General features: G+C 50.4%; 7 protein-coding genes across 7 annotated transcripts; 2 read left to right on the top strand and 5 right to left on the bottom strand.

The window, feature by feature from the left end:
• Positions 1-472: 472 nt before the first annotated feature.
• On the top strand, positions 473-2,278 carry LTR64_006884 (uncharacterized protein; the record flags this gene model as incomplete). The annotated part of the gene is made up of 1 exon (XM_064901210.1): positions 473-2,278. One exon carries the CDS (start codon positions 473-475, stop codon positions 2,276-2,278), a length of 1,806 nt encoding a protein of 601 aa, XP_064752286.1.
• A 1,635-nt stretch (positions 2,279-3,913) lies between these two features.
• Positions 3,914-5,482, bottom strand: LTR64_006883 (uncharacterized protein; the record flags this gene model as incomplete). The annotated part of the gene is made up of 2 exons (XM_064901209.1): positions 3,914-4,924; positions 4,985-5,482. The coding sequence occupies 2 exons, from the start codon at positions 5,480-5,482 to the stop codon at positions 3,914-3,916; spliced, it is 1,509 nt and encodes a 502-aa protein (XP_064752285.1).
• A 923-nt stretch (positions 5,483-6,405) lies between these two features.
• Positions 6,406-7,286, bottom strand: LTR64_006882 (uncharacterized protein; the record flags this gene model as incomplete). Its single annotated transcript, XM_064901208.1, has 4 exons — positions 6,406-6,658; positions 6,708-6,864; positions 6,950-6,989; positions 7,275-7,286. 4 exons carry the CDS (start codon positions 7,284-7,286, stop codon positions 6,406-6,408), a joined length of 462 nt encoding a protein of 153 aa, XP_064752284.1.
• A 1,098-nt stretch (positions 7,287-8,384) lies between these two features.
• Positions 8,385-9,469, top strand: DRE2 (electron carrier; the record flags this gene model as incomplete). The annotated part of the gene is made up of 2 exons (XM_064901207.1): positions 8,385-9,102; positions 9,165-9,469. The coding sequence occupies 2 exons, from the start codon at positions 8,385-8,387 to the stop codon at positions 9,467-9,469; spliced, it is 1,023 nt and encodes a 340-aa protein (XP_064752283.1).
• Positions 9,470-9,897: 428 nt separating this feature from the next.
• LCB4 (sphinganine kinase lcb4) lies at positions 9,898-11,765 on the bottom strand (the record flags this gene model as incomplete). The annotated part of the gene is made up of 2 exons (XM_064901206.1): positions 9,898-11,558; positions 11,609-11,765. 2 exons carry the CDS (start codon positions 11,763-11,765, stop codon positions 9,898-9,900), a joined length of 1,818 nt encoding a protein of 605 aa, XP_064752282.1.
• A 664-nt stretch (positions 11,766-12,429) lies between these two features.
• Positions 12,430-19,189, bottom strand: LTR64_006879 (uncharacterized protein; the record flags this gene model as incomplete). The annotated part of the gene is made up of 2 exons (XM_064901205.1): positions 12,430-18,663; positions 18,728-19,189. 2 exons carry the CDS (start codon positions 19,187-19,189, stop codon positions 12,430-12,432), a joined length of 6,696 nt encoding a protein of 2,231 aa, XP_064752281.1.
• A 2,171-nt stretch (positions 19,190-21,360) lies between these two features.
• On the bottom strand, positions 21,361-22,908 carry LTR64_006878 (uncharacterized protein; the record flags this gene model as incomplete). The annotated part of the gene is made up of 2 exons (XM_064901204.1): positions 21,361-22,792; positions 22,898-22,908. 2 exons carry the CDS (start codon positions 22,906-22,908, stop codon positions 21,361-21,363), a joined length of 1,443 nt encoding a protein of 480 aa, XP_064752280.1.
• Between the last annotated feature and the right edge of the window lie 1,662 nt (positions 22,909-24,570).

The raw sequence follows: 24,570 nt of genomic DNA, 5'->3' as shown, positions 1-24,570 counted from the left end.
AGTTCGTCTTTCGGGCCATTCATCAACCAATTTCTGATCACTTGCGCGGCCGTAACTTCCAGCGGTCGCATGAGCTGCCGGTAAGGGAATCATGCTGCGCTCTGCGCGACATGACATCGTACAACCCAACATGAAGCAGATAACAATAGCTATAGGCTCTGTTCGCACATCGCATAGGGATTAAACGTCTTCGCTTCCTCCCTACGAGCTTGAAGAATACTTATAACACTCTTCTCAAACTTGCTGCCTACCAATCTAGCATTATTTTACCTAATACTCATCTGTCAAAGTCGATATTGCTGAAATTAACCTAGACATAGGCCTTCCCACAGTACAAACGTTCCAACATTACACGCACGTCTATAGGTCACACAACGAGTGCCACAGTACTTAAGAGCTGCGGTGGTTCGACGTTGGTCTCAATTGAAGGTGTTTTGTGCCGGGTACTGCCCACGCAGGCAATTTGATAAGCATGGTTTTCTCAAGCTTACGCTATCTTGCAAATCCTACCTTTTCGGCTGCACAAGATGGCACTCCTGACGAGAACCCTATGGCCTCGAACAAGTCCTCGCTAAAAGACTTCCTTGCTTCTATAGCATCTATGACAGGCGATCTGTCCAATATCACAGCGCCTCCATTTGTGCTGGACCAGAAGTCAGTGGTGGAGATACCTGCATTTTGGGCCGAGAATCCTGACATTTTCGTATCGCCCTCGACAAGTGAAGAGCCGGCGGAAAGAGCGTTGTTGGTACTCAAGAGCTTCTTAGCAGGCATGAAATCCCAGTGTTACCTAGGACATTCCCAAGCCGAAGGCGTGAAGAAGCCCTTGAACGCTTTCTTGGGCGAGTTGTTTATCGGACATTGGGAAGACGAGAAGATAGGGAACACATACCTGGTGTCTGAGCAGGTATCACACCATCCACCAATTACTGCCTGTCGTGTGTGGAATCCAACATGCGGAGTCGTGGCCGAGGGATACAATCGCCAGAAAGTAACTTTCTCCTGGAGCTCGATGCAAGTACATGTTACAAGTACCGGGTTTGCATTGAAGTCAATCGAGAAGTACGGTGAACATTACCTGATACCTTTACCTGATTTTAAGGTCAAAGGCGTACTCTCCGGAGCACCCTATCCTGAGGTTGAAGGAACCTACTACATTCCAAGTACCAACGGTTACATGTCCAAGATTGAGTTCGCGGGCCAAAGTTTCCTGGGCCGTGGTAAAAGGCACGGCTTCTCTGCAGCTTTGTACAAAGAGGAGGAAGGACCTAAGCACCCGATTTACACTATCGAGGGCAGTTGGGGCACAGAATTCACAATTAGGGACGTGCATGCTGGGAAAGATATCGAAACCTTCAATATTTCAGAGGTCGTCAGCAATCTACCGGAATTGAAGCTGCCAAACATAGAAGATATGGATCCTTGGGAGTCACGTCGAGCATGGCATGATACTCAGGAAGGCATTCGTAACAACGATTTCAAAGCTGTGAATGCGGCCAAATCTTACCTCGAGGAAGGCCAAAGAAGCATGCGAAAGGAGGAAGAAAAGAGTGGCACAACGTGGCAGCCATTATTCTTCAACCATGGCGACTCGCACGAAATTGTCGCGTCGTTGATGGATAAAGTGCCTGGCGAAGATTTTGCAGCGATGTCACAGGAGACGGACGGGACTTGGTTTCTTGACACGTCAAAGTATGAGAAGACAGAGAAGCCGTACCATCCTGGCCTCGAACCAGACAACTTGAAAGAAGGTGAAGAGAGGATATACAGGAATGGCTCGAGATCGTCTATGTCACTGAGCAGATCATCCACACCAAGAGGCTCGGTCGATCTTTCCAATGGTGCTGCTGTATCACCAAGTCGCAGCTCATCGCGAAGGAGCTCGGTTGACGTTCGAAATGGTGTTAACCGCGACGGTCGCCGTACTAGTTTGGAGCACACACAGAGAAGGAATATTGAGGATAAGGGGAATGGTCACGACAAGAGACGTGACAGTACCCACGGCGACTATCCACGTGCCAGCTTGGAATACAAGCAGCGGAGAAACGTCGATGAGAAGGTAGGCGCAGTTGACAATGCTCGACGTCTTAGTGTCGACAGCAGGACGAACGTTGGAAGGCACCCTGAATCGCAAAGTACCCCATTGCGGAATGTGCAAGAGCTTGGACAGGATGTTGAGGGTATTTCCTTGAACGACAAGACAGCTGTGGAGGATATGTTAAGGGATGTGTACAGTTCTGGTGGCCATTCGAGGCGTGGATCGAAGAAGCAAACATAGTCTTGATTTTATACATCTGCATAGCGAGCGAGCGATCATCTCTAGAACCCTGAAACACACTTTCCACCTTCGAAGACCCTTGTCCGTCTGCATCTGCGCTATGCAGCAAGACTGAAGTTTGAAGACGAGCGACCATTTACTGTACACGTGACGCCGCGACGAGTACTTGTGAGTCTTGATACACATTTATTTCTTGCAATGGCCCCCCAAGTGTATTGCAATACTTCGCGGCGTCTAAGCCAAATCCAAAGCCATGCAATTGAAGGTCACCCAGCGTATGCTATCCCGAAGTGTATCGAGGCCTGAACAGGAAATATCTCAATATACGAGCAGGGCACGAATGCACCAATAAAACCGGCACAGAATGAGCACCACTATTACGCTTGACGACGAGTCTTTACCGTCCAATCCTTCTCATTCCTTCCTGTCTAGCTACTGCACCCTCATTCTCACTATCCTGAGTCTGTATATCATATTGTCCACCCTCCTGACTCTGGTCGTATATCGTGTCATCCGTGTCCTCAACCGGCCCAAACCAAGACGTACACCCTCGAACTCTAAAGATAATCCTCACCAGCAAAAAGACCATCTTCTCATTGTACTCGGATCCGGTGGCCACACCGCCGAGATGATCAGTATCCTGCAGAACCTAGGCACAGAGTACTTGAACTCGAGGTTCGGCAGAAGGACATGGGTGGTCAGTAGTGGGGACGGCTTCAGTGCAGAGCGAGCGAGGGAGTTTGAGGCACGGCTCGTCAATCAGGAGGGGACAAGGAAGGGCGAAAGCAACGAGAGTATGGCTGGAAGTAGTCCCATGACAGAAACCGAACCAAACGCCCAGGACTCACGTCTATACGACATCGTCACAGTCCATCGAGCACGTAACATTCACCAATCCCTCCTCACAACGCCTCTATCAGCACTCCGCTGTCTCTGGGATTGTATCCTGCTCCTTCGTGGTAAGCACTCTGACCAGAAGCAGAAGCACAATCACACCGCCGCCAAAGCTGGCAATACACCCATCCCCTACCCAGACCTCATCTTGACCAACGGTCCTGCCACGGCTGTCATTCTGGTCCTCGCATCTCTGATACTGCTCTTCTTGGGAGTCGCACCAGTCCGAGGCAACACAGGTAGTGGCGCAATGCGAACCATCTACATCGAGTCGTGGGCACGCGTCAAGACACTCAGCCTGAGCGGGAAGATCCTCCAACGGTGCTGTGGCGTGAATCGGTTTCTGGTACAGTGGAAGGGGAGGGAGGATGTTGACTTGACGTTGGAGGAGGAGCAGACGAGGCAGGACAGGGATGGTGTGAGAAACGGAAAGGAGGCAAGAGCTCGGCTTGAAGGTCGTGGTGGAAGTGGGTTTGTGATAGGCAGAAAAATAGAATATGTAGGTACTGTTGTGACCTGACCTGACCTGACTCGATCTCGATTTCTCTCAAATAGAGAATGAGGAGATAGATCGATAGTTCTAATGGTATCTACAACTGATTTGCTATACATTCGCAGCTTCTTAGCTAATTTCACGGCGTATAAGCCATCCCGAATCTGTACATTTCGAAGTGACAGAGACTTCGTGGTCATTATCCAGGAACAATCATAATTTGTGTATATGCTCTTCGAGCAGTAAGCTCACATCCTAGCCAAGCGCTTCCTAAACTTCGCGTCCGGCTTCTTATAACGACGCGCAACAGTCAACTGCTGGACCTCGGTGATAAGACTCGCAAAGTCATGTACCTGCTTGCTGCCGTGAGTCTTTTTGGTAGCCAATAGCGAAGCTTCCTGCTCTTTCTCTTTCTCTTTCAGCTCCCGTTGCGCCTTGATCTCACTTCTGAAACTCTCCAAGTCCTGCATGTGCTGCGCCATAGCCTCCTGCCGCTGTTCTCGTCTCTTCTGCACCTCTTGCTCAATCGCTTGCGTCGCGGGGCTCTTGCTCGCACTCATCATCCGATCTTTCCACCAGATTGCTCTAGCGTCCTCAAGCATCTTCCTTCTCACCCAGTCGGGGTCATCGTGCATTGTCGCGTCCCGCCTGTGCTGAGGTTTCAGCTCTTGCAAGATGCCGCGCACGATTCGCTGCTGTCGTTCCATGGCCTTGTTACTGTTGACGAAACCGTGTAGTCCGGCTCGTTCGATGTTGCTGGCGCTTGGTCGGTTGTCCGGTTGCAATGCTCCAGCCGTGTATCGTGTGCGTGGGTCGTTCTGGTCTGGAATGTTCGATGCGTTGGCATCGTGTATAGGGGGTACGTAGCCTAGTGGAGGATTGAGAAGTTGGGGTCTCCATGTCATGTCTGACCTTATCTTCTCTTCTGTATCTGTGTCTGTGGCTTGAGGTGTGTCTTGCATGGTTGCGCTTGGCCAGGGTATTTCGATGGGCTTGCCATCCGAGCTCCATACTGCGGAACCAGTAATGTAGCGGGTATGTGCAGGGATGTTTGTGGTAGGAGCTCGTTGAGCGTAAGGAGCGTCGCCATGGACGTGTCTTACTATCGCTTGTCTGACCTGACCAGTGGCAGGGTCTATCATCTCATGGCAGAGGCGGACCCATGACATGGGGATGGGGGCTGTCATTGTCTCGAACTTGGGAGCCTCAGCTACATTACCGAGTGCCGCAAGGTTCATATCGGGGATGCGCACATCAGCCTAATGATTATAGTCAGCATGACAGCTTTTGTCTTTTGCAGGGAACCCCAGCCAACGTACCATATTCACGGTTCTCAGTCTCACAGACTCACTTTTTGGGTCGATTGCCTGGACATAATCGACCCGACCTCTTAAGTGTTCTGGACCATGCACAATAACGACACGATCGTTCTCAATAACGTTTCCCACAATTGTTTCTCCTTTGAATCTATCCTCCTCGTCTTGTTCCTCCCAGTCTCTAGCCTCATAACCAGCAATTTTTGGACCACCTCTTGTTTGGAAAGGAATTTCAGGAGGGTGAAATAAGTCAACTTCGATGGCCCCATATGAGCCTCTGTTTGTGCCACTGTCCCTATTCGGAGCCAATGGACCCAGCAACCAGTCTTCACGACGATTGGAGCGCTCTTCTCTTACATATTGACCACGTTTAGCGTCAACGTTGTTCTTTTGGCGCTTGTATTCATGCCATTGCTTATTAAATTTGACCCTCTCCTTCTTATGAAATACTTTAGCTGCTTGGTTGCGGGCAAGCAAGTTGATGCGGAGGGTCTTCTGCATGATGAATGATTGTAGGGGTTTGTAATGGTGGAAGAAGTGAGACTACAGGAGTTTCTCGTCGTTCATCGCCGCAGCTTGATTCTCAGATTATTAGCTTCGTCGCAAGTATTTGGTGAGATGGTTGTACGCTGCAACTTTGTACGGCGATGTGGTACGACCACAATCTTCCGTTGATGTTGATGTACAAATTCTAGAAACATAGTTGTTCGATGCGCGAAGCTGCGACTTGGACAAGGCTGAACCTTTGGGTGGAGACTTAGAAGACCCCAATTCCGCAGTTTCGCACCTTGGGCTCCCCGTTTACTGTTGAATAACACGAGTGCATTTCCAGCAGTGCCTCGAGACGTCCTGAAGAGTATTCCACCATCCGAAGGTGTTCCAGCACAGGCTGTGTGCTCGCAAAAGCACCTATCCCACAATTTCCAGGTTACAGTGTCGAGCTTCCACCAGCGATTTGATAGGCGGACTCAAGTGTGGCAGACAATTACGGTGCAACCCTCGTCACTGAGGAAGGGGCAAGAATGTGCAACTCGAGCCTCAACAGATCAGACGAAACAAGAACTGCTTACAAGTGGTGCAAGGAGCAGATATGGAACTGGATGAACCAGGGACGAAGAGGATACCGCGCCAGGTCTAGCAGAGTTGTTGCACAGCAGCTGTGCTGTAGAAAAAGTGATTCATTCATGGCATCAGCAACAAGCTAATGCAGATGAGTGAATCTATCATAAATCGTTGTCGTTCATTCTGTTGTTTCAAGCACTAATACCTCCAGCATCCAACCGTTAAGCCCAGTCACCATCGCTGCGTTATACATCTCCAGCCAACGCCATATTGCAGTGACACCACCTCCTAACCGTTGCTCGCTTGCTGGATTATCTCAATGCCATTCATGGGTTCAATCGACCATGGCCATATTATACAAGTTACATTCTCTTGATACCCTCGTCGGAGGTCTCGGAGTAGCTGCTGGACTGACTGTCTTCCTTACTGAGGGTGGATGCCTGCTCGACATCGTCGTCAGTAGGACCGTGAAGCTCTTCCTCGAAGACGGGCTCTTGGTCGAGCTTCTCGAACTTGGTCTTGAAGTCGTTCAAGGTTTGAGTGCTACTATTCGATCGTCGTCGGTTGTTGACAAAGTTGTAGCCGGAGTCGTCGGCTTCGTCAGAGAGTGTGCCCCTACAAGCTTTAGCACGAGTACTCTGGAGTAGGACCATGATAGACTTACCAGTTACCCCGACCAGCACCTTGTTTCTTGATGCCCTTTGGATCAGCGTCAACGTGACCACTCTTGGCAAAGTATCGAGGAAGTCGATCTTCAGGAACAGCAGTACCGTCAGCAAGGCCAGCGTGGTTTCGATCGTTGTTCTTGACGGTACGAGTCACTGTACAGTAATTAGTATTATATCAAAGGGGTGACGTTTCACTGTAGTCCTTTTATAGCTCACGTGCGGAGATGCTACAACTTACTTATCGAAGGTAAGATGGTGTGGTACAAGCAATGTGCACTCTGTGATCAAAGTGGTTTCTTGTGGTAGAGAACAGTTACAAAAACGTGATGGTTGGTTGTGACGAAAGGAAGAGAGGGTGTAAGTAAGATGTGGTCAACAAAAGCAATGAGTGGTGCAAGAACGGTGTCGTGACCACAAGGGTCTATAGACTCCCACGCAGATGGACCCTCTGAGGTGAAGCTCGGACCACTAAGTGCCGCAGATCGCGAGTGAAGAGTTCCCTAAAATTCAGCTAAAAGTCTCCTGTCTATCACCTGATGCTATAAAACATTGCTATACTGCACTACTCGCACCATGCTTTCAATCCAACTTCACGAAGAGTCCTCGTTGAGAAGTTGCAATACTGTGTCTCTTTCTGAGAGAGGCAAGTGTGCTCGCGGGGTGATGTGGTCTTTGTCACTCCCCTTTGAAGCACTGGCCAGAAGGCCAAAGTAGCATATCCGGTGTCCAGGGAATACGACCAGCACGCTATATTCTCGGCAGCGAAATCCAGCTATCTTCACCTTGCTCTTGGGAGTGAAATTAAGAGACGCTGAAAGCACCAATGGAAAATGCCAGAGAACGCCTTGGAGAGGCGAGGTCGTGTGCTGCGCGCTCAAGTTCAACGTCAACGCTCCACTTGCCCCAGGCTTTAGTGGCTCTCGTGCAGGTGAGGGGCACGCTATTTTGTTGAAACTGGACACTTTGCCTGTTCCTGCCTCGTCTCGTTCAGTCATCTTCGAGCTTTTCTACTCTCTGAACTCTGTCTCAAGCAATACATTCTGTATAACAGATTTCCTGTGAGAACTTGGAGATGTTTGTCTCGGAAAATCATCAGCTGTCATATCAGAGTGCTTGGTGTTGAGAGCTGCCTCTTTCCAGCTCATTGTGGTACTTTCGATACCGATGCTTTCTTCTGCTAAAGTCGAGTCAGACCGACAACGTGAATACAGTGGTCAGACTGTGTGTAAACTCGCGAACACAGACAATGCAGGAAGTCACACATCTCTATCTGTAGTAGCACGACTAGCCATTACTAGCTCCTATACCGACGCTCGGCAAACAATTCAGGTACACTCTGCATGGCTAACGACTGCTCGATATGCTCGCGTGATCTCGATGATTTGTTCCTGACCATCCATTCACTTCTTTCCGAGATATATCTGAGCTCCTTTTCCGTAGCAGAATCAGACCACGTTCTGAATGAGACGGCTATCTAATCATAAGTGGTGCTGAGCAGCAACCGATTGGTAAGCTGGACAAACTTTCGTCATCCGGAAAGGGCCCCGCACTGTCTGCGATTGCAACAAATTTTGTACTCCAAACTTGCCTCGTATCAGGAGATTTGAGCAATAAACAGCTTTGTGAATGTTACTGTCTTGTTAATACTATACAAGGTCTACGACTGTTGAAGTATGCCTCCCACTATCGCCATGGACCTCTCCGACGACTTTGCTATGCCTACCAAGGCTGCTGTGCCAGCACCATCGCGACAACGTACACTCCTACTCTCGCCGCCATCGCTCTCCTCCCACCAAGAAAAGCTGACGCAAGTGATGGCAATGCACGATAGACAGTCGACAGATATGCAGATGCTGGACAGGTTGAATATGGGCCTAGTGTCTCTCCCTGAAGCCACTTATGATCTGATTGTGGTCCTTTCCGATGCCGACAACACCAGAAATGAAAGTCAGTCTTTGCTCGGTCGCAAAGTGTTCGAGCTCTTAGTGAAGTCGCTGAAAGTTGGTGGAGTACTCCAGAGTCAGGACGAGCAACTCGGTGCTAGTGAGGGTGTTGAGAAGAACGAGGCCATTCTGGCAGGACTATCGTACGAGCCTGGAAAAGGCTTCACCAAGCAGGACTTCACACAGGCAGCCATTCCTCTAAAATTAAATCGCAAGAAACAAAACGGAGTCGCACAAGCAGCAGGTGGTCTTGGACCCTCCAGCAACGGTTCTGTCTCCCTGCCACTAAACGGTAAGCGTAAAAGCGAGGACATGACCAACAACGCACCACCAGGCGTCGGCTTCGACGACGGCTCTCTCAACGATCTCGCCGAAGACTCAGACGATGAACTCATCGACGAAGACACACTCCTGGACGAAGAAGACCTCAAAAGCCCCGTCAAAATTCGTAAGTCCACTCAATCTAGCCCACCCCCACACTACCACACAACATAACTAACCCTTACACAGCCACCGAATGCAAACCAAAAGCCAAACGCCGCCGCGCCTGCAAAGACTGCACCTGCGGCCTCGCCCAACGCCTCGAAGCCGAAGACAAAGCCAAGCGCGACAAGGCAGACGCCACACTCAACTCGATAAAGTTGCAAGCCGACGACCTCGCAGAAGTCGACTTCACCGTGCCTGGAAAAGTAGGGAGCTGTGGGAATTGTAGCTTGGGAGATGCTTTTCGGTGTGATGGCTGTCCGTATATTGGTTTACCTGCTTTTAAGCCAGGGGAGGAGGTGAGGTTGTTGAATAATGATATTCAGTTGTAGATGCGGAAATGGGATCATTGGGAATGGATCGTTAGAAAGAGCGTTGGCGTTCTTGGGATATTACATGTGCCTTGACAGAACGGCATAGGTGCGATCTTGTTGGCTTGGGATGAAGGACTAAGGTGGCTCTATATCTGGTCAAATGACAGGCGATGAGACTGATTTGAAGAATTTTACTACATGCATTGCATTTTTATCCTCTCCCTGCCTCTCTCTCTTTTCACGGATTTTCGCAATATGCCTATGTACTCGGATGAACCACTATATGTCCAAAATCCATTTTGAAAAGGAGCAAAACCATCATTTTTACCTAAGAAGATCTATATCGACAAACTAAATAGGGGGTATCATCAAACAAATGCGCATAACACACCACTCTCACCAGAGTATTTTCTCACCACCAACACCTCCACTCTCCACACTCGTATTCATGACGTAACACTGCCCATTTGCCCTACCGCTCCCTCGCCCTGCTCCTGCTGTATATTCTGCTGCTGCTCTACATCCCGCCACCCCCTCGGCCCCTCATACTGATAAACACCCGGCGTCCGACTAAGCACAGTCCCCAGTCCTCTATGGATCTCGACTTGAAACGGTTGCCAGGGCAGTTGTTCGCCATCGACGGAGAAGAAGCCTGTTTTACCTGATGAGGCGACTTTGGCGAAGAGCCTTTGGAGGAGGCCTGTTGGTGGTTTAGGGGCTGTGCTGGTTGGTGATATTGTTGTGGTATCGTTGTTGTTGTCATTGCTGCTGCTGGTTGTTGTTGCTTGATCCTGCAGCGAATGGCTACTAATCTCCTCCATCGGCCGCCCAAAGCGCGGAATTACACGTACAGCACTAATCTTCCGTATCCGCACAATCTCGTCATCGAAGAATGTGCCGTTCCCAACCGCGAGCATGAGCTTGAAGGCTTTGAGTCTGCTCACGTCACCGTCAATGGTGACCAGGTCGAGCATGCCGTCGTTGGGGAGGGAGGCAGGGAAAAAGGGCGCATCCGCGGCCATCCAGCACATGTTGCCGCAGTAGAAGTTTCCGAGGTTGGGGTAGGATTCGAGACGTGTCCAGCCGGAGTTTTCGTCTTTGGGTGGGAGGGGGTCGTTGATGGTGCCGAAGCGGAGGGGTGGAAGACCGGATCCAGATTGGGCTTCTAGTTCTTTGTTCATGTGTGAGGAGGGTAGTGTTTCGGTGGCGTGTTTGAGGTGTGAGAGTTCGCAGGCGTAATGCTTTTTAATGTCGTCTTTGGATTCGATTTCGGTCTTGACTGCGTATTCGATGGGGTAGAGGGTCTTTCCGAGGAGGCGGACGAGGAAGCCAAAAGTGAATCTGAAGTCACCCATCCAGCGGATGTTTTCTGTTCCCAGGTCACTTTCGGCGACGATGCCGAGACTTTGTGAGAGGAAAGAGAGGGTTCGCTTGTTGCCTTGCGTCACACTTGCGAGGTCGATCGGAGTGCGAATACCTTTGATGATGCAGAGTGCTGCTAGGCTGGGCTCGTCCGTGCCGTTAAGATTCCACGACATAGCATTACCAGTTCCGCAGGGAAGTTGAACGACAGCAATCTTGCGTAGGGCTTCCATAGCATTGCGCTTGTGGCCCAACCCGTTGAAACATTCCATAGGTAGGCCATCGCCTGAGGCGCACGCCAGAACATCATAAGCTTCGACATCAATATCTCTTGCTACTTCAACAGCGTGTCCTCTATACTTTGTCGGTTCAACATCTACTTGACAGCCAGCTGCCTCAAAGAGAGGCGCAATTTGCTTGTTGTATATGACTTGTGATCTCGTAGCGCCAGCAAATGGATTAATCAAGACCTTTATCCTCTTGCTCCTCTGCGCAATCCCATATGCACCGTCCAACAACCGTGCTATCCACCGTTCAGCGGCATCGGCAGAAGCAGAAACAGGATAGATGAGTGTACGTAAACGGACTTTGGAATTTGCTTTCGGACGTTTCGGCCTGACATAGTGAATCGAGATGGTGTTATTCAGCAACTGAGCGTTGAGGATATGAAAGAAGGGTATCGTCTTCGCGTGAGTAGTCGGGAAGAAACCACATAATCGAGGTTCAGAATCGTTGAATCCGTCGTCTGCTCACACGTATAAGCTGCGCACTCGTGAAAGGCAGAGAAACACTAACCCGTCACTATAACCCCGTCAGCGCTCAGCGTGAGACTGGCATCGTCGCCGACAGGTAAAGTCGACTCGAGAATGTTATCGTGGTCACCCTCAGAAAGAGCGGCGGCGTCTGTAAATGGATCGGTGTGGCCGCCGCATTGCGAACTCAACGGATTCATCTCGTTCTCGGCCTCAGCTTTTCGCAGAAGGAGAGAACAAGACAGCCAGGTATAAAGATTATAGCGAGTGACAAGGTGCTGCTGAACAACATCTTTGTGTTCTGGCAGACAACTGTTCTATGAAACTCTGCTTGCGCGTCGCCTGATCTCTCGGTCTCCACGTCTTCCGTACCAGGTCAGGACTTTTGCTGGAAGGAGACTTCCTCCGATGTACCGAAATAGGCACGATTTATCAGCTATTATCTTCAACCCATTTAGTAGTATATTGAATCGTGCTCGTGCTACTTATCGCAATCAGTCTCAAAGCAATCACGATCTTAACATGCATGAGTTTCCAAAGCCCACTATTGCTGCAGCAAGCACAGTCTAGAGGATCGAATCGTGTTCTATTATTGAAGTATGAAAGTCAACTCATAAAAGTCGACCAAACTACAAACGCTCGTGGTATATCGTACACATCGCTACGACATGGTATCCTCGAAATCGCTGAAAGACTTCAAATGCTGCTATTGGACTCCTCCACAAATATGCTACATTATACTCCATAATGCTCAGTCGCTTGAACGCTCAAAAACCGAGAGAAGAAGGCAGCTCAGTCTGTTACTGCTCATTAGACTTCATAGCTGTAGCTCGACCAGCGAGCACAGTGTCGTTCCCTCTTCCGCTAGAAGAACTTGCCCAAGAAACTAGTTCGCTTCGTCTGTTGAGGTCTTCCATCGTATGTCTTCACTGGGTCTGCATGAGCGTAAAAGTCGTCCTCGTAAATCTTGCTGTGTCGCTTGGATGATCTTTTTCGATCTGGATCCTTCTCATCACTGCCACCACTGCTGCTTTTTTCGACGATGCGTCTTTCTCTTCTCTTTGCTCGGGCGATGGCGATTTCGTCATCCGTCATACCAGCATACTTGTCCTTGCGACGACGACGTCGCTCAGAGTCATGGTCATCCACTGGTCTTGCCCTTTGTCCACTCTCATCAAGAACTGTAGGCTCTACCGGAGGTAGCTCGGGTGGTTCGTCTTTCTGAGAATCGATCCACGAGCTGGTCTTATTCTCAGGTGGTTTGATGCCGCGACCACTTCCAGACCGAGACTCGTGGTACTCGGCCATTAGAGGTGTTGACTTTCGTGCTGATGTCTTGGTCCGAGGCTTTCGATCTTCGTTTATGTCTCTTCGTGCTTCCTCTTCACCAGCAAAAGTTCGACGGCGGTCGTCCTTGCTCAATGGCTTAATCCCGTTTTCAGCCTCAAGTTGCGCTCTCAACTTTCTTCGTTCTTCTCTTCTTCGCTCAGCGGCAGCTTCAATTTCAGCCAACTCTCGTGCTTCTCGTTCGCGTTCGGCCACCTCTTTCTCTCGTCGTCGTGCACGGCGTTCTTCCTTACGTGATTCCTCCGCTTCCCTCTCCTTTCTAGCTTGCTCACGAGCTTTTTCTCGTCGTGCCTCAATGTCAGCCTTTTCACGATCTCGCCTCTCACGACGACGCTGCTCTCGAGCTAGGCGCTCTTCTTCTTCGGCTCTCTCAGCAGCGGCTCTTCTGGCTCGACGCTCCTTCTTTACCACATCAGCATCTGTTTCACCTGGTGCATCGGCAGCAAACCCATCAGCTGGACTGATAACTCGTGAGCGTCGTTGTGAATTTGCTCGTGATCGTACCGGTGTGGCATTATCCTCGTTGTCAGTAGCTGGAGTGGATCGCGTTCGATCCGCCAACTTTGCACCACCACCGAAAAGGCTGCCGAACAAGCCACCAACCTTCTTACTGCCAGTATTGCTGCGTTGTAACCTCGGCCTCTCAATGTCATCGTTCGCCGAATCTATTGCAAGCGGTGAATCGACCATGACCATGTCCTCATCGCCTGAGATTGTCTTACTGCGTGGCTTTGTCGAACTCTTCTTGACATCAGTGACAATCTTGGGCTTGGGCTTAGATTTCGTAGGAGTCTTTTCGGCATCCTTCGAATTGATCATGACCATATCATCGTCATCTATCGGATATGGATCGACGTACGATCTGCTTTTATCCTTAGTAGAAGATCGCCGAGAGGGCTTTCCACTGGTAAGACCCATTAGCTTTGCTGCCTTGGACGTAATGATACCATCATCATCAGGTGGCGGTGATATAAGTCCGCTATCAGCCATAGATTGTCGCCTGGAGGACGACTTCGATCCCGTCGTGCTACGTCGGCGTTCGGTGTTGCCGGGCCGCATCGCAGATGGTGGTGCAGCACCTAGCATAAAACTTGCGAAGCCCATGCCCCGGCCAGCTTTTGGTCGCTCGGTTGATTTGGCGCTGACCTCTTTGTCGGACCCGGATGTCTTTGAAGCCTTTTCCTCAACTTCTTTCTCCTTCGATACCTTCGTGCTCTTCGACCTAGACACGCTTTGGGCGTTTCTCGTGCTTGGTGGCGAGATGTCCTCCAGAGTCTTTGATCTGACTGGCTTCTTAGGAGTTGGAGTTGGCGCTGCACTCCAGAATCCCCATGAAGTTGTTGCGGATCGTTCAACTCGTGGCCGTTCTTTCTTCGTTGCCTTCTGCTCAGATTCTGGCGGCGGACTGGGCCCTTCCGCTGTTTCCCCAAGAAGATCTGCGTCTTCAACAGGCTCAAGCTCAGGCTCGGCGAACGTCACAGCCTCGGAAGTCTTCTTCTTCGCTGGTTTCGTTGTCGTCTTCTTGTCGACTTTCGAGCTCTTCTTGACCTTGGGCTTTTCAGCTTCTGCTTCGACTGCTGGAGCTGGTTCATCAATCAAGAGGTCGTCGTCATCACCAAACCCGCCTGGAAAGCTTCCAGGCACGGAGTCTTTGGACTTCTTCCCCTCAATCTCGACGTGTGGTGGCGAAGATGGTTGGTCGACCTGTGTCTTCGAGGACTTAGTGGATGCTTTGCCCTTAGCTGCCTTCTTGACCTCTTTCGGGGTTAGCGCGATCTCTGCCTCCACCTCCTGATCGAGTAATGCAGCACTAGAGGTCTTCGACTTTTTGCCAGTAGGTTGTGCTGGAGTTTCCAGAGCTTTGATACGATCAGCGATAGAAGAAGATACCTTGGATTTCCCGTTGCTCATGGTCTTTTCAGGTTTGGTAGAAGTTGTTGCTGGGGCGTCGTCCAGAATTGCCTGAATCTCGTCCTCATTTAGCTCGGCCAGTAGCGCGTCCTCGTCATTGGTCAGTACGGAAGACCTAATTTCCTTTTTACTGCTCGTGTCCTTCTTGCCAGCTGTCTTCTTCGTGTTGCCGCTAGCATCCCAGAAATTAAAGTAGTCAGTTTTGGTATTCTCCTCTACAACATCCTCAAGCTTTTTGTCGCTGCCTCGAGTGGAAGTCTTTTTGAGCTTTGATGAGGACGAGGCTGGAGTTGGTAGTGGTTCGTCAAGCAGATCAAGCAAGTCGCTGCTCTGCTTCTTCTCTTCAACCTTTGGAGTTGCACCTTTGCTCGACTTACTACTCTTCGTCTTCTTTGCAGCCTTGGCGGCTTCCTGTTCGGCAGCCACCCGTTCCTCTTCAGCTTTGGCTGCTGCTTCCGCTTCTTCAGCCTCATGTTGTAATCGCTCATCTTCTTCTCTTTGAGCCTGGTCTTCTGCCTCTTTCTGAGCCTTGGCCTCTTTCTCCTTCTCTTTCTTGGTCTTCGTAGTCGAACCGCTTGAGCCAAAGCCCCACAGACTGCTCGAGCTTTTCTTGGCTGGTGGATCTTCCACTAAGGATTTGTTCGATTTTCGACCAGTATCGAGACCACCCCATGAGAAGTCGTCCACTGATGGAATTGCTGTTGTATCAACATCTGGCTCAGGAGTAAGCCCAAGTGCGGGTGGTGATGGCACTGGAGGAGGAGGAGCTTCCTCAGCTGCTTTCTTGCTCTTCTTTGTAGACTTTTTATCTGCTTTGCCAAATGCTGCCCACATATCGTCTTCCACTGGGGCCACCGGCGTAGGGCCAGGATCTTCCACGACGGGTTCGAAAAGATCGCTCTTCTTCGTACTCTTGTCCTTTTTCTTCTTGTCTTTGGAAGTCAGGCCAGAGCTCCAAATGTCGCCGATCTTGTCCTCCTTCACAGCAACAACTTCGACTGGTTCGGGTTCACGATCCGGCTCTGGGATATGCTCAGGTTCAGGCTCAAAGGCCTTATCCTTTTTCTTCTTGTCCTTCCCAAGGCCGAATCCCCATCCACCTCCCCAACCATCTTCAGCTTTCTCCTCAATCTTCTCCGGTTCGGGTTCAAACGCGGATTTCTTCTTAGGCTTTGATTTTGAGGCACCCCATCCGAAACTCCACCCACTGTCTGCAGGTTCTTGAACAGCTAGTGCCGGCTCCGGCTCTGCTTCTGGCTCAGGTACAGCCTGTTTAGCTGCAGCTTCTTCCTCGTCGATTCTCTCTTGCGTCAGTCTATCCTCCCAAGTATTGTCAGCCTTCATCTCTTTTTCTTTCTTTTTCTTCTCTCTCAATGTGAGACCATAATCCCATGGTAAGCGAGGCTCGGCTTCCTGTATCGATTCGGGTTCAGGCTCGGTTTCAGCGACAGCCTCTGTTTCTAGATTTTCGGTAGCAGCTTTAGCAGCAGCAATCTTATCATCAATGATCTCTTGAGTAAGCCGGCTCTCCCAAGTGCCATCGAGCTTCATGACCTTCTCACTTCTCTTCTTTTCAACCTTAGACATGCCTTGATCCCATGGCACGAGCTTTTCAAGCTCCTCAAGTGACTCGGTCGGCACATTGCTTTCAGGCTCAAGTAAGGTCTCCGGTTCGACCTCAGGGTCGACATGAGCATTGGCAGCTGCTTTTGCGGCAGCAATTCTCTCGTTGATCATTTCTTGAGTGAGGCGAATCTCCCATGTTCCCTCTAATTTCATCTGCCTTTCCTTCTTTTTTCTGTCTTTGGTAGCGACATCATGATCCCATGGCACTAATTTCTCGGCTTCCTCTAGGCTTTCGGGAAGGGCGGCCTGCTCGGCATCCTCGATACCCTCTGTAGGTAACTCAGGCTCTGGGTCATCATTGACAAATGTATTGGCGGCTGCGATCTTCTCATCGATCATTTCCTGCGTAAGGCGATCCTCCCAGGTAAGAGCTGCTCTCATTTCCTTTTCTCTTTTCTTCTTTTCTTTAGTGGACAAGCCATAGTCCCATGGAACTAAGTCCTCTGGACGTGTTTCTGGTTCTGCTAATAGGTCAGGCTCAACGATAGGATTCATGTCGGCTTCGAAGTCTCCTGCTGCGTTAGCATCACGATCGGCGATCATTTGATCAATCTTCTCCTGCGTGAGGCGGTCATCCCAAGTGCCGTCGGCTTTCATTTCGGCCTGCTTTTTCTTCTTCTCCTTCGACGTAAGCATGTAGTCCCAAGGCAACAAGTCTTCCAACAGGGTTGCGTCTTGAGTAGAGTCTGCTGGCGCATCTTGCTCTGGCTCGAGCTGGTCATCGAGATCTGGCTCCACAATAGCCATCGCTGCAGCTGCTTCCGCCTCGGCCTGTTCCTGGTCAATCTTTTCTTGCGTTAGACGATCTGCCCAGGTATTATCCATTTGCATTTGCTTCTGCTTTGCTCGTCTATCCTTTGGAGAAAGGCCGTGATCCCACGGGAGTCTCTCCGTAGGTGGTGGTGGAGGTGGTTCTGGTTCTGGGATAGGCTCTGGTTCAGGTTCAAGAGCAGCTGTCTCCGCGGCAGTTGCGGCCTCCTTTTCAGCGGCGTCGACCATTTCTTGTGTCACACGCTCATCCCAAGTACCATCGAGTTTCATCTGTTTCTCCTTTTTCCTCTGAGCGCTTTTATTCAGCCCGGCATCCCAGGCTACAAGCGGTTCCTTTGCTTGGGCAGGCACTGGTTCAAACTCCGGCTCAAAAGAAGGTTCACTGAACGTGGCGATCTTTTCGGCCTCGGCAGCATCGACCATTTCTTGAGTGACACGAGTGTCCCACGTATGGTCATTTCTCATCTCTTTCTCCTTCTTCTTTTTCTCCCGCGTATTCAAGCCAAAATCCCATGCAACAAGCGGTTCTTTAGCTGCTTCAAACTCCGGATCAGCAGCTGATGGAGGTTCAGGAGCCTCGGGAAGTGGTGAGAACTCATCGTCGAGAAGGCCTTTCTTGCCCTTCTTTTTGTCTTTCTTGCCTGCTCCAAACGTGGCCCAAGTATCGTCATTCGCTGTGTCGAACGTGTTCGTCGGTGGATCATCATGTCCAGTCAAATCAACAGACGTGGTCAAATCGTCCGCCTTCTTCTTGTTCTTTTTCTTTGCAGCAGTGCCCCACGCGCCAGACATCCAGTCGTCGCCTTCGTCTTGTTTCGCTGCAGGGGTCTCCTCGACCTCGTCAATAAGATCTTTTTTCTTGTCCTTTGAGCCACCGAAGCCCCAGTCGAATCCATTGTCAGCGGTAGTATTCGTGGAAAGGGTATCTTCGAACGTGTCCTTCTTCTTGGTCTTGCTAGATTTCTTAGCACCACCCCAGCCTCCCCACGTGTCCTCTTCTTTCTGCTCCGGCTCCGGCTCTTCTTTGATCTCTTCGATGCCTCCTTTCTTCTTCGTCTTCTTTCCAAACCCCCAAGCGTCGTCTGCTCTAGTGTCAACCACGTCATCCGTGCCAGCAAAGGTGAGATCGTTGTCGGTACCAGTGCTGAAATCCCCAAAGTCGAAGGACGATGTTGTCGTTTTCTTCTTAGATTTCGACGCACCGAAGCCCCAAGGATTGCCTGACCCAAGATCGGTAACGTCCTCCTTTTTGTCTTCCTTATCGGTGCTGTTGAAACCCCAGGTCTTGCCCCAAGCACTACCAAAGCCACCGCCTTCATTCTTTTTGTCACCACTGAGACCATCAAAGCTGAAATCGAGCTTAGGGGCAGTATCGTCGAGGCTGATATCCTGGAAAGCTGAGGTTGCCGGTGGTGGGTCAGGTACTGTAGGGACAGCATTGTTCTGCGAGTCGTCAAGTTAGTACATTTCCGATAACATTTGAGCAAGGTTAGGCGTAACCACATACCTTCTTCTTCTTATCCTTGTTCTTTGCACCTCCCCATGACATGGTCCAATCCTCATTGCCTTCAGCGTTTGTGTCGTCAGCCCAGCTCAGAGGGTCGGCATTATTGGTCTGAGCGGCCTGTGCCTCTTCCTCCTCTTTCCGCTTGCGTTCCTCCTCCTCTTCCTCCTCTTGCTTCTTCTTGCTCTTCTTCTTTGACTTCTTGCCAGTGCTAAAGCCCCATGCATCATCGTCGTCGTTGCCCCCGTTGTTTTCGTCGCCACCTCCACCAGCATCAGCAGCATCTCCACCATCACCACCACCTAAGCCATCATCGTTGCCACCAGCACCACCCGAAGGAGTATCACCCTTCTTTTCGTTGCCATCGTCACCACCAAATGGATCGAACCTGGTAGCAGCAGCCTTCTTCTTCTTCGCGTACGATTTGAAGCCTGCGGTACTTCCGAAGTCTATGTTGAAGTCCATGCTGTGGACTGAGTTGGCAGGACGATCCGACTTACGCGTCCTCAGGCACGGCGCATTCGAGTCTAAGACAATACATGCACGCGCTAGGGTAGTATCGTCGAACAAGGCTGAGGGTTGCTCATTGTCATGACGTGACAACAGTGAGCTGCTAAGTACTGTGGAATGAGAAGCAATCGACTGTAGAAGAGCCGCAACCAGTGCAGCTGCTTTGAACTGTAGATCGGAATGATAGTTTGCGGTCTGGGGAGCACAAGAGTTAGCAGGATACGATGGCTGCAGAGATGCAGTAGCGTGGATAGTGGACGTGACAAGGTCAAGGGCCGTGAGATGGTCAGTTTTGGGTTTGTAGATAGGAGTCTAAGCCGAGTGAGTGAAAGTAGAAAGGATGGCATGCATACCCGTAAGTTTGGTGTTGACCTAGCATGAGGAGATGAGTTGGCGGTGTGCCGGGCATGGCGCGTCTGGCCTTTAGCAACTCCAACATAAGTAGTGGCTGTAATTCGCTGCTCGATCGCAGCTTGAAATTGCACCTTCTCAGCCCACCCAGTCGTCGAATGAAGGATCCTTTGTCGACAATACTCGTTCTCTTCGACCCTTGGTCCCGGTCGGACGACGCATGTGGCGGCCATCGCTTTGAATATGTGTTCGAGCCGAAAGTCCGTGCGATATCATTTGAACGATGATGGTGGGATGCGCAGGCGTTCTAGGAGCGCGCAAAAAACAGTACAAGCTGAGTGATGAGGTTGGTAGCGAGACAAGAGAATGAGCGACAACGACCTTGTCACTTGCAGCTCTCCTTGATCACGAGGATTTGTTTGGTGCAATGGAATGGAAGCTCGTTAGGGAAGTGCAGAAAGCCGAGCGCCAGTGGTCGACAGTGCCAGCGTTTGTCGGCTTTTCCTTGCGTCCCACTGGCTTGATTGGCGTGTGAGGTGTGGGTGGAAACACTGGTCCCCTGAAGATCCACGCCCACAAGCTCAGCTCGATAAGAATGCCATCGATATTTTTGTTAGATACACACTGGTATTTGAGAAAGAAAAGCTCGGACAATATTTGCGTGTTGAACAACAAGAACATTCAGAATACCCATCGCCTCGACTTTCAAGCCTTCGGAGCCTGAAAATTTTCGAGGTGTTGCCCTTTACACGCGATCAACAACAGAGCATGCACCACCCACGCCTTCCTGCAGGGCTAGCCGGTCCATCTTGAGCACCGGTCGAGCTTGACATGCAGCGTGATAGGTTCTCTGAGCGACCACTGAGAAGTAGCGAAGCAGGGCACAGATTTGCTGCTCTCACCGCTCACACTCTCTCCATTTTCGTACTTTTTTGAACTTACCCATCTTTACTCCAGACGAATGATCACACTTGTTTGCAGCGGATCAGCCCGCAGTGGATGCATTGCAGCACATGATTCTAACTTCGACATTTGCTTATGTTATGGATATTAGAGTTGACCTGTTAGCCAGTGTTGGTATGTCGTAGCAGATCAAGCGCTCGAAATCTTCCGAGGAGGCTATGCAGCCCTTGCTGCAGTGGTGACGGCATTCTAGACCGTGCTTGAACCAATACTGAGGGGCACATTCGACCTCATCGTAATCGTGACTGAGTCTCTCCTGGGTAGAAACCAAAGCTTCGGGGTTGGGCAAAGAAGCAGAAAGGCAAAGACGATGCTGAAAAGGTAGAAACAAACCACTAGTTGAGTACAAAGTGGGCAGAATAGACAACCTACATCTAAGCTCAACTGAGGATACAGCCAGCAAGGCGTTCATGCCCAAAACGACTGAGGCTGAGATCACTCGTGGCCTGATAGGGTGTAAATAGTGTGAGACTCATTGGACGGGAGCAAATTGCTTGGACATATTGTCTTTGGCAGCTTGGAATCAAAAGCGTCAAACAGCACTGGCTCGATTTTACAGAGAGTGCATAGCTTGAGCAGCAGAAGAGAAGACTGCCTTAAAGCAATTTAATACACTCTTCAGAACATTTCTACCAGAGGTGGCAATTAAACTTGACTGCTTTTCACCTGGAACCTGCGTCAAACCTTACCCTACATAGCTCGCGAGTAGCCACTCGATACCCTTCCTGAGTGCCGTGCTGTCAGTTCAAACAAATCAGTAGTAATATTTCATATATCGGCTAGGGTGCTCCGCCCCAGGATCGTCTCGTCGCTCATATGTCGTTGTGAGCTCTGGCTAGGCTAGCGGGCAGGCCTGCAAGACTCCACCAATCATCAGGTATGGTCTCGTGGTTTTGTTGCCTGTTAGCTATAGCTTGCAGCATGGTCAACTCATCCTGTCTTCTCTGTCTACGATTTCTAGCTCTTTCTTCCTGAATAAGAGTAGCTAGAGATGGTTCTCCTCGAAGGGATGACATTCCAATGGCAGTGTCCGTGTTACTGTCCACCAGACTCTCTAGGAAGCGATCATGGTGGTCAGACTCGGCAATGTATCTTCGCGAAGTGTTTGGAAGTCGTCGAGCACTGCGTCGATGACGGTCCCGGATACGGCGCACATCGTCCTCTGTAATGCCTGGAGGGAGATCACACGTGTCATCAGATGAAGATCCTATTTCGCCGAAACTGGTCGAAGCGCTCTGTATCTGGCGCTCCAAGGTGGAAAGAGCGGTCGTCGATACGGTTGACGTGAATGATGTAGAAGCGCTTGCAGTATTCGTGCGAGTGCTGTTGTCCATTGTAGTAAGTAGATGATTCCAGGTAGCTTCTTCGGGTGTTTCCGACAACAAAGGGCTTGGACTGCGGCGTCTATCTCCAAGACCATCAAGAGTGGTGCGTGGGAGTGGACGTGGTGACATGTGTGGAACTCGACGAAGAGGTGGATAGGAGCCTTCCCATGATTCTGGCGGAGGGGTTTCGAGACCAGGCGCACCATCATCTTCTGTCTGTCGTGTAGTAGTGGTCGCAGCTGTCGAGTCTTCTCTTCCCCTTAAAGTGGCTCTGGCGACACGGGCAGGAGCAAAGTCTCTCGTCAAGGATGGAGTAGTTTCCCATGTCTCCAGGGGTCCATCCACAGGTCGACGTCTTGAAGCGTCACTCAACGAGAGTGGTGGACTTGGAATGAAATTTGCTTGCTGCCTAGGAGAAATAGGGATGGCCGCGGAAGTGGTGTCTAATTCGAAGCGCAGATTGGACTCTCTGGCAGGGCGAGGGAGAGAGATAGCTTCAGAGGACGCCTGTTCCTCGACTGTTTCGTCCGTGAGTGGTGGCAGATATATACCACCGTGTGACGACGGCGAGCCAGCGCTTGCTAGATTCAAGGTGTTTTCAATGTGACGAACAAGACGGTCGCGAGTTTGTTCGTTCTGTCGTGCGATGGTCCTTTCACGTTCTCTGCGCAGACGCTCTATCTCAGCCTCCAGGATTTCAATTTGAGAATCGGTCTCTGGGAACTCCCGATGTGCTCGCAGACGTGCTTGTCGCATCTCATGGCGACTGCGTATTATATTTGTAAGTCCGGCAGTGGGAGATTGATCTCTCGGACGAGCCACAGGATCGCGTCGTATACCAGAGCGTCTCCACGCAGCAGCCCGATCGAGTTTTGCGGCTGCACTGTTGACCTCATCCTCATCAGGGTTGCGATAGAAACTGTTTGCGCTACTGTCAGTTTGCTGTGCCATACTTTTTGTGTCGTGTGGAGTGGGTCACACGCGCCCACTCGGGGTCAAGCAGGGACAGAACGGGTCAACTTACTGTAGGCCCATGTCCCCTAGACGGCCCAGGGGTGGTGAGGGAGAAAAAGCAAGAAGCAGAAACTAGAACAGAAAACTTAGTTTATGAGGACATGAAAATGTTGGTACAAAAGAGGGGAGATTGTGAGGACGCGACAAAGCCCAAGTTGCGACGGAGATGTTTGTGAAGAGCTTTGGTCACGCAGCGGAAACCCGAAGGACGCCTGCTCAAGACTTTTCCGCAGCCAGCTGGTCTAAGCTTCAGCCTTGCCAAGCGACCACGGCAACCAACCACGCCATCTTAAGTGCTCCATATGCGCGTCATCCAGGGTTCGCGTTCGAGCACGCGTTAACATGAAACAGACACGCTATGCACTATCTATACTCACGTCGATGTTTGCAGAGTGCGTGACTTCGCGACAGTCAGCAAGAAGACAGTGCCGGACAGCAGTTGTTCACTGCATTGACGACGGAGTGCTCTACGGTCGTTATCATGACCATACGTTGTGTGTAAATATTCAAGCGGGCGATGAATTTGGGTCACGGAATTAGTTCTCTCGGCGGACCTTCGATTGTGTAGCGGCACCGACCTATCTGCTCGCACGACCGGCTCGGTGTATGCGGATTCCATCATGAACCCAATACAAGAAATACTATCCCCTACCATCGCTTTATCGCGGTCAGTTCCAGTTTCACCCTCTCGTTTACAGAAAATGTGCTAACACGAACGATGACAGTAGCGAAATGTAGGGCTTGGGGTGCCTCTAATTAGTCAGTAAAGATCCACGCGTCTGTGCCACAAGATGTGTTGGCCTTAGTCATAACACGAAAAATATCAACACTTTTCCCTTCGCTCTGAACACGGGAGAGCCATCAGTGATACGTCCTTTCAGGCTGATGTCTGCCTTCAGGAATATGGATTTCTGTGCAGCTTCAGCTGACTGCGTACGCCGCTGATGCGGCGCGTAGATTCTTTCCACTTGTTACCGAAGTAGAGTCACAATGGTTGAGCGTGTTGGACGTACCGCTCTACGGTATAGCTCCCAACCCTGTTTGTTTTTGAATCAAACCAGCAACTCGATTTCCAGGTGAAGCTATTGACATCCGTAAACTCGGGGTTGGCACGTCTGGAAATTATCCGTGTGTGTTGGTGTCTATATATGCAGCAAAGAAATTGACCGGAATGACAGGGGTTTCGGGGCACATGTATTCATCGAAACCAGTTCTTTGACTCACCTTGGTATTCCCGAATTTGGCATTGCCAGTAAGCGGGCAACCGTGAGTCGCATGCTCACTACAGACTCATCGACTTTCACTTACTAAACATAAAACTTGTCGTGATAAGGCGTGCATTAGAACAATCTCACATCGCGTAATGAGAGGAGCCCTGATTGCGGCCGTGTACGATAGTAGCTATATGCTCTCAAGTAGCCCGGAACGTGGTTTGTCGTACTCTAGTAAAGACGAGAACGAGAGGCTGACACGATGGTGATATATGTGATGGTAACAATACGGGTTAAGGTCTGAGTTCCTCGTCTACAAGTGTCTGGATGATAGGCGAGATCGAGTTTCAAGGAGGCTCGGCAGCGGTCAGGCATATTGGTGAATTTAAGGGAATTAGTTGTGTTTGGCGGCCTGACAGTAATGCACGTCAACTCACTAGTCCACTGCACGCGAACCCTTGGACGATCTTAC

This window comes from Lithohypha guttulata (genome assembly GCF_036872675.1).
Source record: "Lithohypha guttulata strain CCFEE 5908 chromosome Unknown scaffold_5, whole genome shotgun sequence".
In the NCBI taxonomy this organism is placed as follows: Eukaryota; Fungi; Ascomycota; class Eurotiomycetes; order Chaetothyriales; family Trichomeriaceae; genus Lithohypha; species Lithohypha guttulata.
The sequence above is the reverse complement of the archived record's forward strand: the minus strand, read 5'-3'. Positions and strand labels throughout refer to the sequence as shown.